Below are 14,895 nucleotides of genomic sequence, written 5' to 3'. Positions count from 1 at the left end.
GAGATGTCAAACTTAAATCTAAGATCACAAGCTGCTAAAAAAATACTGAAGTCAAAAGTCCTTCCCTTCTGTTATAATGCTTCTTGAGGAAATTTATTTTCTTACATGACCTTTAGTTCTATCTAAGAATCAGCTATTGTGAGTAACCATTGTTTTCTTAAGTGTCTGGACACATAGTATTCGCTCTTTAGTATCAGGTAATTTCTTAACTAATGTTCAGATCCCTTACTTCTCTTCCTCCTTCTTCCCTCCTTCCTCGTCTCCCTCCAAAAAAAAAAAAAAAAAAAAAAGAGTATTCACATCAGTTTGCTGACTGACAGAAGGATTCAGTGAGAGATAAACAAGTAACAAGAGAAAAGATCATGCAGACTTCAATTAAAGGAATACTGTTAAAGCATGCTGCTCGATTCACTTGAACTTTGGTAGGAGTAGACTGTGAGATTAAAAAGGTGAATGTATTATTTTAATGCAACCCAAAAAGTAGCCAAAGAATTTTTTTTTTTTTTTTTACACAAGTATTTGATCCACGGGGTATGTTACGCAATAGAACATTGCTTTACAAATTCCCCAAGCAGATTTCAAGTCAAAGCTAACAGCATATTTCTGTTACCAGGGCATTACATTTTGATTAGTTAGTGCCACTTCCCAGGCCTAGGCTACATATTGTTACATATAAACTGCATCTAAAAATACTTTATTTAGTACAAATCTGAATTGGCAGATGACATTCAGGTTCAAATGGCAGATCCAGTGGTTACCTCTAGCTGCAAGACTGGAAAATGGGTTTTGCACATACATGTAACAAACCTTTAAGTGGGTAAACAGTGAGTAAAAAAAAATCATTGCACCATAGACCTCAGGAGGTCTCTAGTTCAACCTTCTGCTCAAAGCAGGGGCAGCTTTGCAATCAAACCAATCAGACAAGGTTGCTACTGACTTTATCCAGCTTGAAAAATCATATAATATTTAACTTCATAAGCGATAGCCAGTTCTGACCCATATCTGGGTCAATTTTTATTGAAAATTCTTTTGTTCAGACTATTATAATGAGAGGAGTATTACAAATCACTATCATTATAGAAAAGAGAACAACAGAAAACAGAAGAGAGACATTTTCATTCAGTGCTATGTATCTACCTACAGGGAGGTTCTGTACACTGACTGAAATGAGGGAGGTGAAAGAAAAAAAAAGTCTGTAACAAGGCAGATGACCTACAAAGAAGACAGATATAGATGAAGAACAAAAATCATGGTTCTATAAGGAACTATCTGCTTAACAGATGCAGATCCAGCAAACAGGCTTCTCACTGACAGTTAGGCAGTCTTGTTTCACCTTTCAGAGAATTCTCTGAGTAAGAGGAAAAGATGAGAAAGCATTCATTAGATCAACGAATGCCCTGTGAAATCAGAAAAGGGAGAGACAGGAAACAAGATACTCTGTTTCATAAGAATATAAAGCTTCCCATTTCTTTTGAAGCTTGCAAATGTCATGGCAACACTTGATTTGCAAGTTAGAACGGCATATCTCAGAGACAATATGAGTCAAAAACTTTTTTTCTCTGATGATCTTCTAGATCACTGCTTTTTTGATCAAAAAGAATAGCAGGATTGTAACAATTCTCAAGACATACGGAGAAATTGAAGTACAGTATAACTACTCCCTGGCAATTTCTTACAGAGTACCAAAAATGGGAATGCAGTCACACCGGGACATGGAACGAGATCCTGTTTTTTCAGCTGACTGATCAAACAGCAGAAATCCTGCTATCTTAGTACAAAACATCTGTTCCACAAGACTTCATCACAAAAATTCTTAGAGAATTAAATATAAGTTAAAGATATCTTTAAAGATAACAATAATTTAAAAGTTATGATATTGACATGTCTAAGAAAAAATTTTAATGAACTTTACAAGATGCACAAATACATTTCAGCAGAGAACTAGGCAGTGCATACTCTGTAGAGTTACAGCTCGTGGAAGACCTAGCAAATACTCTAGTCACTGCTTTGCAAAGACATTGTTAATTACATGACTGGCAAATTTGAAAATCTAAGGCTTTCAACTGGCTAATGGGATAGGTATGTTTTTGTGGTCTACCAAGAAAATTAAAAGTGTAAAAAAAGCTACATGCAGCAAGAAACAAACAAGGACACTGGGTCTGCTCAATCACATTATTTTATGGATAATGCAAGAGCATTCTGGAATAAGCGCAGCCCTAACAGTTATATTTAAAAGATTGTCACATCTGTCAGAAGTATTCAGTGGTGCTTAAAAAAATATATTATACTTCAGGCTGTGTGTGGGGGATTAGTTTTTGTATACTTAATAGCATCTCATCCATTCACAATGCAAACATGCAACAGAGTATATATAAAGAAACAAGTCTACTGCAGAATCAGGACATATTACAAAATAGCTTTTTGGGGGTAGGTACTGTCTTCTTAATTGCCATGTACAACAAATAGCACAACAGTTTCTCATAATGCTGTTTTCTGGACAATGTAATTAGGTAAACAGTATAAAATCTCAGTGTCTTAACTAGTCATCCAGTTTGTAAACAAAAGCTGAAAACGCCCAAAGCAACTGACTAGAAAACCTTTACAAACAAGAATTAAATATACATAGAATGAGAATGACCAAACACCCTGAAGCACAGGAGCTAAAAACTACTTTAAAGTAGTTTAAGATAAAAGATGTATGATGCAAAATGCCACATTTGAGGATTAGTTATTAGTTAGGAATGAGAAAACAAGCAAAGTCATGGGAAGAAAAGAACTGTTTAGCAAGGAAGCATTGCTAAAAAAAGGTCATATTATCATTAAGTTCCCCCAAACCAGAAATCTCCACTCACATAGGAATGTTTTTCTGTTTTAAACATCAAGAACCAGTCAAAAAGTTCACTGACATCAAAGACCATTTATAGTCTTCAGTGATTATTCAAGGAACTGATTTTCCCAGGCCAAAATGGGCTCACACAAAACAATTACCCATCCAACAAGACTGTGTTCTACTTTCTTAAGTCACCACAGTGGCTAGGGGGAAGGTGGGAAAACTATAAGTTTTGCATCTGTCCAGTCAGGTTGAATAAGCATTTTAAGAGTTGAATGAAGTTGGCGTACAAATAAATAAATAATAAAATCAATGCACAATCCAGTCATTAAGACACAAACAAACAAACAACACATGATGTAAAACTAAAGTTAATAGTTTAGACCATCTTGATCATTAATACAAGATATCAAGAGAAGATGGAGAGGGGTTGCTTTTTAAGATGAGGGTAAGGAAAGGTTAAATACCTTCTAATGAATGGTGTTTTCCATTACATATTCCACTGAGATTTYTTCCAGCAGCTATTTTAGTTCCCTGTGCACTAACAGCAGCTGTTGTATCTACTACTGATTCTTCATCATTTATCTTGGAAACCTACAATTATACAGTCAAATATTATTATTTAGAAGAGAAGCAGCAGGCATATATAGGAAAAAAATATCCTTAATAGACTTTGCTAATCTATTTAAAATAGTTGCAAAACTGTCTAGAAGATTTCCTCATAATTGCTTAGCCCCATTAAACTAACTGGAAAACACAATATTCTATTATTTAAAAATTGCATGCAGCTATTTATATTTTTAAAGGTTCACTCAACTATATACAGCTACTTACTATTAGAAAAGGACAAACACTCCAACTTGGAACTGTCAGTCTCTAAGATTAATCTTATATTTTCTATTTTATATCGTTTTTATACTTTTTGTTTATATTGACAGATTTTTTTTTTATAAACACTCTTATGTTTTTATTCTCTCTTACCAATCCAGTAGAAACTGACTTTTTTTGCCCACTCTGCGATATTGTATTAGTACAAACGATTTTCCAGAGAACTCTGATCTTATTCTTTACTAGAGGGTTGTCACTTTAACTAATAAGTCTGTCAGCTATCACTGTATATTGTCTACAGCATAACTAAAAAAATTATTAACAACAAATAAATACATATGATAAATCAAATAAAATTTTAATTGAAAATTAACTGCAAGACACACAAAAAAGTTTATACTGCAACACCAGGTCTCCTGCAACTTTCTGCTGCCTGCCCCTTAACCTTACTTATGAAAGGCATCTTTAATTCATGAGTAAGGCTGCAAGAGCAAAAGCTTAACCCTGTAGGTTCTAAAAGAAATGGTATTATCTCTGGATCAATCCAAACCACATATACCTAGAGCACCACAAAGATAAATACTTACCTGGCATTTAACTCTGTTCCATGGTGCCCATATGGTACAATAGTTTAGAATACCAGTCCAGAACTGCTGAGTTTTTGGAAACATGAGACTACATAATCTGCCTTCTGTCAAGTGAAGCAACTGTATTTGAGCACTACAAAGAATTTTAGCAGTCCACATTTTCTTAAAAATAACCTCTGGATTCAGATGCTGCAGTAAACAGACACTCTTGGAAGTTGTTTTACCATGGAGTTATAAAGGAAGTATATCAACAGATGAGCTGCTGGACACCACAGAAGTACACAACAGAGATTTCTCCTCATAACCTGTTTAAAACATGAAAAAAAACCTGAGTAGTTGAAAAGTAGTAGTAGGGCACACTAACACCCTGATTCTGCAACAGAACCCTCTTCACAACACTTTCACATGGTCAGCTTTCAAGGAATCAAGATTTAAAACATTGATGCTTTCAGATTAACAGTTGATATGACACTGAAACTGAAACAGCTCTTGGCAGTTTAAAGTATTTAGCATGCACCTCTCTCTCACCAGCAATAACCTTGCAGTATGCTATCTGACTCCATAAAATTAATTGTTCATTTTGTAAAAAGGAAGCACTAAAAGTGTTAATTAATGCAAAGAACAAATGAGAAAAAAAATCCTTATAATTAACAGCATGACCATGCTGTTACTTCTATCTCAGCTGAAAAATGTGAGAGTTCCCCTGTCTTCAAATCAACTGTTCACAAAGTTGCACTGTCAGAGCCTAAGAAAGAAAAGTCAAGCAGGCTGGCTGGTAGGAGGTAAACCTTGTAATTTTCTGTGCTACAAGGCAATCACAGGTGTGACACACAAATCAAACTGTAAAACTGATTTACACCTAGCAAGGTTTTGACAGTGAAGTATAATAGATGAAAATGAACTTGCTCACATGAAAAGAAAAACAAGTTATTGCCCTGATTACCAGTGTGTGTGGGGGAAACAAAGTGTGATTCTGTTTATGCAAGGTCTCGACCACTATCAACTTCAAATTAAACCCCAACCAAATAAGTGGGTTTCAGGCTTTCCACATCATCATCTGCACCATGAGATCTGGCCCAGAATTTGATTTTTCCTCTCTCTTTTTCTTTTTTTTGTAAACAACCAATATTAACAAGCAAAACACAGCCAAAACTGTGAATCACAGCTTCTTCGTACAATAAACACAAGAAGCCAAGTGACAATTTAGGTGATCGTAAAATAAAGAAACGTCACTGCTTCTTTTAAAAAAGTAACAGAAGGCGATTTTTAAAGCTGGCCAAATCCCTTCCGGTTTTAACCTCACAGCCCAAATCATCAGTTTCCCCGAGCGGTATATTTCCGCCTCAGACCCACACAGGAGTCTAACACGGGCTACGCGACAGCAGCAGCGCCCTGCTCCCTTTAGCGCCCCGGCGGGAGCTGGACTCTCCCGGGCCGCCCCGCTGTCAGCAACGCCGCCGCGGAGGCACCGCCCCACCGCTCTCGTTAACGGCCACCTGAGCCGCGCCGCGCCGGCCCGGGCCCCTGCGCGCCCTGACGCACCTGACGACGGCGCGCGCCCCCCTCTCTTCCTCCTCCCTCTCCCCTCCCCCGCGGTCGCTCGCTCCTCGCCCGAAAGCTCGCGAGATTGCCCCCTCCAAAAAAAACCCGCCCCCGGGCGCTACCTCCGCCGCCGCCGCAGCAGCGGGGGGGGCTCCCGAGGTAGCACGGCAGCGGAGGCTCGAGGCGGCAAGCGGCCGCCCGCGGAGGGCGGGAGCGTCCCTCCCCCGTGACGCCGTCACTGAGCGCATGCGCAGCCCGGGGCAGCCCTGGTCACCGGGTGGGGGCCGGGAACAGCCGTGGCGGTCGTTGGAGCGGCGGCTCCGAGGAGGGGGGTGACACGATGAGTTGCGGTCGGCCCCGTTTCGCTCAGCGGAAGGGTGTTTGGCCTGGCGTCGGAGGAGAGTTTCTCAGGGCAGCTAGCGCTACCTAGGGGGTTGTGGCTGAAAGAGCGGCCTCAGGACGGAAAAAAATAGTGATAGCTTATTAGCCTCTTTCGCCTGTCTGACCTCTACACTTGGTACATGGGAGGGGCAGGTTTGGGATACAAGACGGTGCAACCATTTTTGTGGGGAAAACCTGCCGGCTAGCTTCTGGTTGTTTAAAGCTGGTGTGCATTTGTGACATTAGGTATCTTTCTTGGGATGAGTTGCTTTCTGTAGTTGTCTTTATCCAAAGATCGAGAAGGATTTTAAGGCAGCTAGCTTACAAGCACCACCTAGCTTGCAGACACTAAAAGCTGGCAAGATGTATCCCAGCTTTGATATTCAGTGGTAGGTGCTCATATTGGAAGTCTGGTGATGGAGATCATCTAATTGCAACAGTTCACTGTACAGAATCAGTTTTCAGCTGTTACTGATCTGAACTAAGTCAGAGCCAGTAATACAGAGTTGAAAAGACCTTGTGAGACATGATCCTTCTAGTGTAGTTCTGGCTTTCCAATTCAGTTATCATAAAGTATGTAAACAGCAGTATAAGATAAGGAGTTGTGTCATTTCAGGGGTGCCTTAGGGGAATCTGGGTTGTGTTTATTGCAGTGGACTGCACATGGGTCTAGTAAAATACAATTACAGTAATAGTTTACTAAAGCTACACTGATAGGGTTGGTTATAGCATTTTAAATGCTACATTTGGCCTCTGTCTTTCTGAAATTTGGTTTCCAATATGTAAAATGGGATAAATGGATTTTAGTTTCTAGTTTGTAGAGTGGAGTTGATTAATTTTGGCAATTAAAAATTGGCTTCATGGTAGAAATCATAATTTTATTGTTACTTACAGAAAAATGCAATAAAACAATTAAAACGCATGTAGTGCCTTGTTATTTTCTGAAAGTAATAAATATATGCAATTTCTTTGTAAAATATTCTCTGTTGTGTCTCAAAAGAGCTGCTTTTTTAACAATTTAGACCTAAAAGGATAGGCACTAAAACATTAGAAGTAGCTGGGGAACACTTGAAAATTACACACAGTTTAAGGTGAATGAGTATCTTGAAACCAGACAAATGCCTATTGGAGAGGAATGCTGAAAACAAGTTGAGAAACTTTAAGTATCCAGTTGAATCTGGCCCTCTTTTCAGCTATTAAATTTCCTACCCTTACATTAAAGTACTTGCTTAATAAATAATAATAAAGTATTAATTTGTGCTTCAGTTTAATCTATTTCAGAAAGCGTAGGACTAAAGAATATCCACCTTTACTTTAGAGATTTGAACATTTGCAAGGTCTTTGACTTTTAATTTATGGCTTATCAAACATGCCTGTGAGAAATGGAAATATGCAGATAAAAATTATGCATATTTTTCACTAATTAATTTCACCCTAACATCTTACAAATATTCATAGGTTTGTAATGCTGGTATCCTAAGGTAGAAAATATGTGAATAAAAATTTGTAGGATAATTTCTACGTGGAATCCTGCAAAACACATATTTCCTTGTATAGAGACTACAAAGCCTATTGTAGCATAACCCGGAACTGCAACTGCTATCCTCTTATAAATTAGCAGAGTTTTGAAGACAAAAAAATGCAATATTTAAAAGGTGAATCACAAGAAAATTCACCTTTAGTATATATGTATGTATGCTATCAGCAACTTAAAGATGGTTAGAAGTGAGAACAGCAAATGTACATCTGTGGGTTTGATCATCGGAAGACACTGATGTACATATTACTTGTCAGTGTAAGGAAAAGAAATATTAAATGTGACACGCTAGTGAGATATGAATGTGTATGTTTACAAAATATTTCTGGAAATGTCATAGGCATCTTTTTATTTAATGGCTTTGGAATCGCTTATTTTAAGTCTTATCAGTTGCCTTGGATTTTTTTCTGTATGACAGCTTATGTAGATTTAGCACTCTAAAAGTTAAAATCTTGTTTCTAAGGAAGGGGGGAAGAGAAATAAATTAATCAAACAGTGGCATAATCCTGAGGTATGCTTCTCATTAGAGCAATGCAGAAATATCTGACAGTTCAGGCCCAGTTTTCACAGGAACATAAACAGTGGATCTCTGACACTTTCTCACAAATGGTGATCTGTAAAAACTAGACACAAGAGAAAGAAGAATGTGGACCTGAGTATAGCATCCACTAGTTGACTTGCCTTTTCTCTTTCTCTTCTCTCTATCCTTTTTATGTGGCTGTTACTCCTGGCTTTTATCTCATTCTTATGTTAATTTAAATGATTACCGTCATTAGCAATACTAGATGTCACTTCAGCTGATTCAATAAAATATTTTGTTTCTCTCCCTGCTCAGGAAGAGAAATTTAAAATGGCAAGTATTTCAGAAACAAAGGAACTTCTTATTTTACTATGTTAACACAATTGTAGCCATAGATAAGCACTGATTTCCTTAAAGTCATTGTTTCCCACAATCTGTTTTTTAACTTTTATTAAACCTGTTTGTGATATACATGCAGTTAAAAAATAAGCCCATCCTCAAAGAAAAATTGCTGCATTGAATAGCCTGCATACAGGGCTTCCTATATTTCTCTGAAAAATTAGAAAGTTCTGCATCCAGCTTTCTTACAGAAGTGAAGAAAACAAAGTCTGACTCGCCACTGGAAGTAAATTTCAGTTTACAGTAAAACAGAGGAACAAGTTCCGTGGAATTGATGGAAGTTATACTAAAACGTTTGTGCATAAAGCTCTATTTTCTTTGAATTTTCTGTGTATTCATAAAGAATAGTCCTTTAATACTTTACAAAAGGAGAGGTTTTTTGGTTGGTTAGGAATTTATTCACACTGAAATTCACTGCAGGTATTTTGGGTGGGCAGGAAGAGGAAGCAGCAGCAACAACAACTGGCTTGCATCCCAAATGCACAGTAAAGGAAAAAGAGTTGCAAAACATAGAGACCTGGGATTGTCTTCTGGCTACTGAAGTGCACACAGTAGCCAAACCCTCTTACATAGAGTTATTGCCTTCTCTTTCCATCGTACTGCACTGGTCTCCCCATACTTACAGAATGAGCTTGTAGACAAGAAAGACAGATAAGCCTTAACAGTGGAAAAAAATCTTGCTTTAATTATAGACCGAGGATTCCTGTTCTAATGTGTAGTATGCATTAATGTTGTTAGGACCACGCTTCCATCTAAATTGATACTTTAGTTGACAGCTTTGGCAGGTACAAAAGTCACAAAAATGGCAAGAGGAACCTTTGAATTCTCATCCTTCCAGATGTGTGTTAAAGTATAGTAGCTAGCCTGTTGTTCCTTCTGCACTGTGTCTGGTCTATTCATACACTGGAAAATTAGTAATGTAGATTAAGGTTTCTGTTTTGGAGATAATGTAATCAGGGCTAGGTCCAAGCGTAGGCAAAGCAAGTAATTGTTGAGGACAGCATACTGTTAGGGAGGGGGAGTCTATCTGTCCATCTGTCTCTCTGCAGCTGTCACTCATGTCTCTTTTTACCTGCTGTGTGCTAATATTTAGATAAATTTATTTAGATAAATTTATTTAGATAAATTCAGCATTTTATAGCATGACATAAATCTTTTAGTCTTTGTTCATTTATAGTCAGTCATAGTTCTTTGCCATTTTCTTAAGAAAATGCACCCCCCCCCAAAAAAAAAAGAAAAAACAATCCTGACATAGATTGCATAATAATTTAAATAGCTTTGCAATATGGTGTTTTCCAGAACGGGTATTTTGGAGCACTGAGATGATTAAGGTACAACTTAATTGGAGGTATCTAAAATCAGTTGCCTGAACAGGCTAAGCTACAGCTGCAAAAGGAGCTCTTGGTAATAAGACTCTATCTTTGTTACAGTTTTGGTCAGCATGATTAAGTTGGTTAGTGGTGTAATTACTGTGATGTGTCTCTGCCAGTTAGACTGTGAATTCTTAGTTCACAGATTGATCCTTATATAGAAAATGAGAAAGCATATAAGGAAAATCAGTTAAGAATAAGACAACTTGAAAGCCTTTTTTTGCTGACAGAAATGTGATGCATATTATTCAGAAGTATATATATTTTAAAAATATGTCTGCTATTGAATGTCTCTTTCTTATGAGCTCTGTATTTTCATGGAGAGGATATAAGATCCTGATTTTGGATGGATGTCATTAAAGGATTTAGTGCAGCATTTTGCAACATTAATTCAAATTGGCCTGGATCCAAATGCTGATACATGGATTGAAAACTAACTAAAATTCAATAAAAAGTAACGATTTTTTGCAGTGAACTAGGATTTGCAGAAATATCTAATGGTGTATCACAGGGAAGAGGATAAGCTTTTCTTTTGTGGGTAAGCTGGAGAACATAGAAAGTTACTGTTGTGTAGCTGACATTCAAACCCATGGATCTATATGGTAGCTACCTATCCTAAATCTTAGCCAGCTAATCCTTACATCCTTTGTCACAGTCATCTCCCATGCTGAAAAAGAATGTAACTCCCTTTCTCTCTAACTCTGTTTTCCAAGGATCCAAGGCCCATCTCTGATACTGCCCAGCTACATAACCTTGGCTCAGACTTCTGAGGAAATAGCTAAGTTGTGAAGAAAAATGTCAGAAAGTCTGTAGGGTGAGGTAGGAAAGATTTCTTGCCATGTGAGATAAGAATGGTAAAATTGCAGGCAGAGGTAAGACAAGGAAAAAACACCAACATGGAGAAGTATAAAAAAAAAAGGGGGGGGGGTGGCAGAAGATGGCAGTTGAATAACACTGAGGCTCCCTTTCAGGAGCTGACCCTTCTCCTCCTGACCACCTGCCTGGCTAGCAAGGAATCTTTGGGTGTCTTATAAGGAGCAGTGAGCATATTAAAGCTTAGCCTAGTAGCTTGTTAAATGGTAGCTATCATATGTATGATAGCCAATGAATATTTGCTTTACACTTTTAGCTGTGTATATCCTGCTTGTAGAGTCTCTGCGCACAGATAAAGTGTCCGAACAAAGTGACACAAAGAGAGATGGGTTACAGGAGATATAAGTTCACAGAAGGAACAAATGTAGGAGTTGTCCCAAAGAACCTATCCTAAGCTTCAGTTTGGAAAGCTGGATCATAGGTTGCCAGAAGTCCGTTGAACAAATGTTTTCCAGACACGGCCTTGTGATCTGCCATCTCAGATACAATCAGAAAGAAAAAAAAAAAAGTGGGAGACAGTTGTCCTATTTGTTTTTAGCCAAGAAAATCATTCCAGGCAGAAGGCTAACATTCTCAGCCTCTCCGAGCAAAGAGGTAGAATAATGTCAGCCAGACTATTTCTATGGTCTTTTCTGAGTTTCTTAAGTAGCTGGCTGATTGAGCTAAAGCTTCTAAACATATGCATGGGCACTTTTGCAAGGAATATTTCTATAAAGCAAAATAATTTTTAAGCATTGTGCTAGATTACAATGATTTATTATTAAGTAAAATTTATGCAGTATATTACTATGAAATGGTTAGATTTGTTGAACCTTACCAGTTCACTCCAAGCATGAATGAATTTGACTGAGTTTAGGCATATCCAGTGTAACATACTTACTTTATATGATATAACTTGCAGGCTGACCAGCTTCCACTTGATTTAAGCAGCAGTGATATAGCTATAACTAAGCCAAAATACAAACCATGGGAAGACTAGCTGACATTATGTGATTTAAGGCACCCTAAACAGATTGGTAAAATCTAGCTTATGAGGATGAGGACTGCATAATGTGTATATTGTTTTTTTCACAGTTGTATCTAATAAAGCTTGTCTTTGTCTTTGATTTTTGATTGTTCACCTGTCCTTCCTGCCTCCAGTTTATCACTTGGATGCCACTTAAATTGACTCTGAACAAGCTGTATAGACAAGGTGTGCTTCTTGACCCTTCACTGTTATTCCCATGCACTGTTTATCTGGAAGATTTATTTTTCATTAAAACTGAGTAAGACCAGCTAAAAATAAGACTGAGTTTTTTTCCCGGGTTGACTCACAGCAGTGGTTACCTAGTCCAAAGGTGACATTTTCAAGTTACTTCTAAATATCAAGGGGAAGATAGTTCCTCCTCAGTTTCCTTAAGGCCTCATCTATCTAGACTGAATAGATGAGAATTATTTAAATCATGTATTTGATCTGATTTTGCTTCCTAGATATTCTACATTGTCAGCCTTTTAGCAGCTTTACAGTCTCTGTCCCATCAGTCTCTGAAAGTTTGGTTTGTGCCCAGATATTATCATCTAGTTAAAAAGTTATTTTCAATATTCATTGTCATTATAACACTGATATGGGAAGCAAGGTACGGTTTGCCTGTTGTGGCATACAACTGACCAACTCAAGCTGGAAAAATGTGTCTTCCCTGACAGTCATCCTGTAAAGCTAATCTTTGTTTTCTTTGTCACACATGGCAAATGTGCCAAACAGTTTGTTCAAAAGGAATGACAGTGAATAGAGCCACTTTCTGTCTTCTATCCAAAGCCAAAAATTACTTTATTTTATTAAAAATAAATGTTGTAAATTTTGAAACAAAGCATTGTTCTGAAAAGAGAACTGATTTTTTTTTCATTTTGAAAGATCCTTATTAAAGATTTATCTGCCCTATTCATTCTGACCCCAAAATTATTCATTTATTTGTTTAGAGAAAACTGTACTTTGATATGCATTGGCAATAAGCTAAATCAATTCACATCGTATCATAAGATGAAATGACTCACCCTCTGAATGGCCTCTCTTTTTCAGATATCTGAGTTGGTTGAATTAGAAGCCTAACAGTCAGATGCCCAGAGCAATTAACATGAATCCTACATTTATGGACTTGTATATTACTGGAATATTGTAATAAATTTACAAGAGAGGTGGAGAACCTAAAACTTACAACTTTTTTAAATGGTCTCTTCAGAAGCCTAATGCTTTTTTAGCTGGTGGTGATCTCAACAGAAAATTGTTTAATAGACTTGTGTAACACAATGGAGATTTAAGAGAACAATAGCATACAAAACAAGAACAGTGTAGTGTATTTGTTATCAGGGTAATGCTAGATGAGGACAGTTGTTATATATTGGAAAAACAAAAATCCCTTCCTTCCTCTTGCCACATGCCTGGGGCAGGGGGAAGTACAGCCAGGGAAATCCCCACTGAGGGCAAGTGCAGGGGCTTGGTACACCTCTCTCCTTCTGATGTCCAGGGTGTCATACTCCATGCTAGTGTGTACTAGGCCTTTCTGTTTAACACAAGAATGAAATGAGACTCAAAGCTTTTCCTGGGGGGTTATAACGTTCTCATGGGGATGGAACCCACTACCTCCAAGGTAAGAGCTGTTCCTGGGCACCTTATTAAAAATGTCACTACAAACATTTCATTCAAATAAGATCTACTAACACCTTAGGTGTCCTTTAGCTATTAATCTGAAAAATGACACAATTTTCAGGACTTGTCTGCATCAAGTCATAAATTTCATGAGTACAAATCAGTCTGCAAGTCTATTTCATGTTGTGTGTGTGCGAACATATACATATATGTGTGTGTATGATGCTTACACTGTTGATACATTCCAAAATCATGTAACAAATCAAAGAACCATTTGATTGTAAAAGCAGTTGTCTTTCCACTTCACTCTCTTAATTTAAAATGTTTTTAGATTTCTTATTTCCATTACTGAAATAATTTACACCCAAAAAAATGCAGAAATGGATGACAGTCATCTCAGTCTTGCACAGCTGTGTTTTTTAATTTTGCTTTTAAACTTAATTTTTTAATTTTTTAAGGCATGCTGTATCAGTTACACAAAGTAATTCTTTGTGTGGATTTTCCACTGTAAACCATACATAATGTACCTTGTTCCAGCTTTTAGGAGTTTCTGAGACTACAGTCTAAATAGGAGATGGTGCTGCTGTTTGTCTCACTTTTTTACATTTCCTCTTTTCATTTCTTGGTATCTTGGGTGGGATTCATCAGAGCAAAACAGGCTTAGGCTACATTCTAGACATAGGTATTTGAGCTAGTCATTCTAAGCTGCCTTAATGATCAGTGAAGAGAAACAGATGTTTTTAGAAAGGAATTTATTTTATCCCAAAGACAATATTCCTTTCTAAAAATGTCCATTTCTCTTCACTGAGAATACTTTCTCTCTAAAACTCCTTATTTTTCTGTATTGACACTGATGTCTAAGAAAACCTCCTCAGAAATAAATGTCTGAAGTTTGGCAAAATGAATCTCTGTCCTGGCAATGGAGTAGGCTCATTGCGCTGCCAAATGCCAAGTCTGCCATCATTCGAAATGCTGAGGCAAGATGAATTACTGTCTAGAAGCCCAATACCTGTGTGGATGTCCCTTTTCAGATTCACAGCTGACTTGCCCGTATTCTGCTCTTTACCGCTTCCTCTGAAAACCCTTCTGTAGATGTTGTTTTGTTGTTTCTTTTATTAAATATGAATAAATGAGTCTCTGTGTAAGCCTGAGAAGAGGTGTATTTGTAAACAATGACAGCTCATAATCATTTCTTTTGATGTATAGGCTTCTTCCATTCCTTTGCAAGTTCCAATTCAACACCTAAGTAGCTAGGTAAGTGCTTTGCATCCTGCACAATCCCTAATATTTAAACTCTACCAGATTAATAAGTCATTACATTTTCGCCAGTGATTTTCTCTGAAATTACCTTTTATTTCTTGCTCTGTACCCTCCCGCAAAAAGAATTTTTATGTGTATTTATGCA

The 14,895-nt window shown here is 37.4% G+C and overlaps 1 protein-coding gene across 2 annotated transcripts in view; it reads right to left on the bottom strand.

The window, feature by feature from the left end:
* PNPLA4 (patatin like phospholipase domain containing 4) overlaps positions 1–5,997 on the bottom strand; it is a 28,506-nt gene extending 22,509 nt beyond the window's left edge. Inside the window, exons 1-3 of one of the 2 annotated variants that reach the window (XM_026087624.1) lie at positions 5,910–5,997; positions 4,246–4,550; positions 3,298–3,424 (exon numbers count right to left, since the gene is read on the bottom strand). In XM_026087624.1, the coding sequence (XP_025943409.1) occupies positions 3,298–3,424; positions 4,246–4,404 (286 nt within the window). In that variant the 5' untranslated portion in view covers positions 4,405–4,550; positions 5,910–5,997. Of the gene's footprint in view, positions 1–3,297; positions 3,425–4,245; positions 4,551–5,787; positions 5,809–5,909 lie in introns of those variants that run through there. The other variant, XM_026087625.1, reaches the window with a different exon arrangement.
* Between the last annotated feature and the right edge of the window lie 8,898 nt (positions 5,998–14,895).

Source organism: Apteryx rowi, unplaced genomic scaffold (assembly GCF_003343035.1).
Source record: "Apteryx rowi isolate R43461 unplaced genomic scaffold, aptRow1 scaffold_728, whole genome shotgun sequence".
In the NCBI taxonomy this organism is placed as follows: Eukaryota; Metazoa; Chordata; class Aves; order Apterygiformes; family Apterygidae; genus Apteryx; species Apteryx rowi.
Note: the sequence above shows the minus strand (reverse complement) of the source record. Positions and strands in the feature narration are given on the sequence as shown.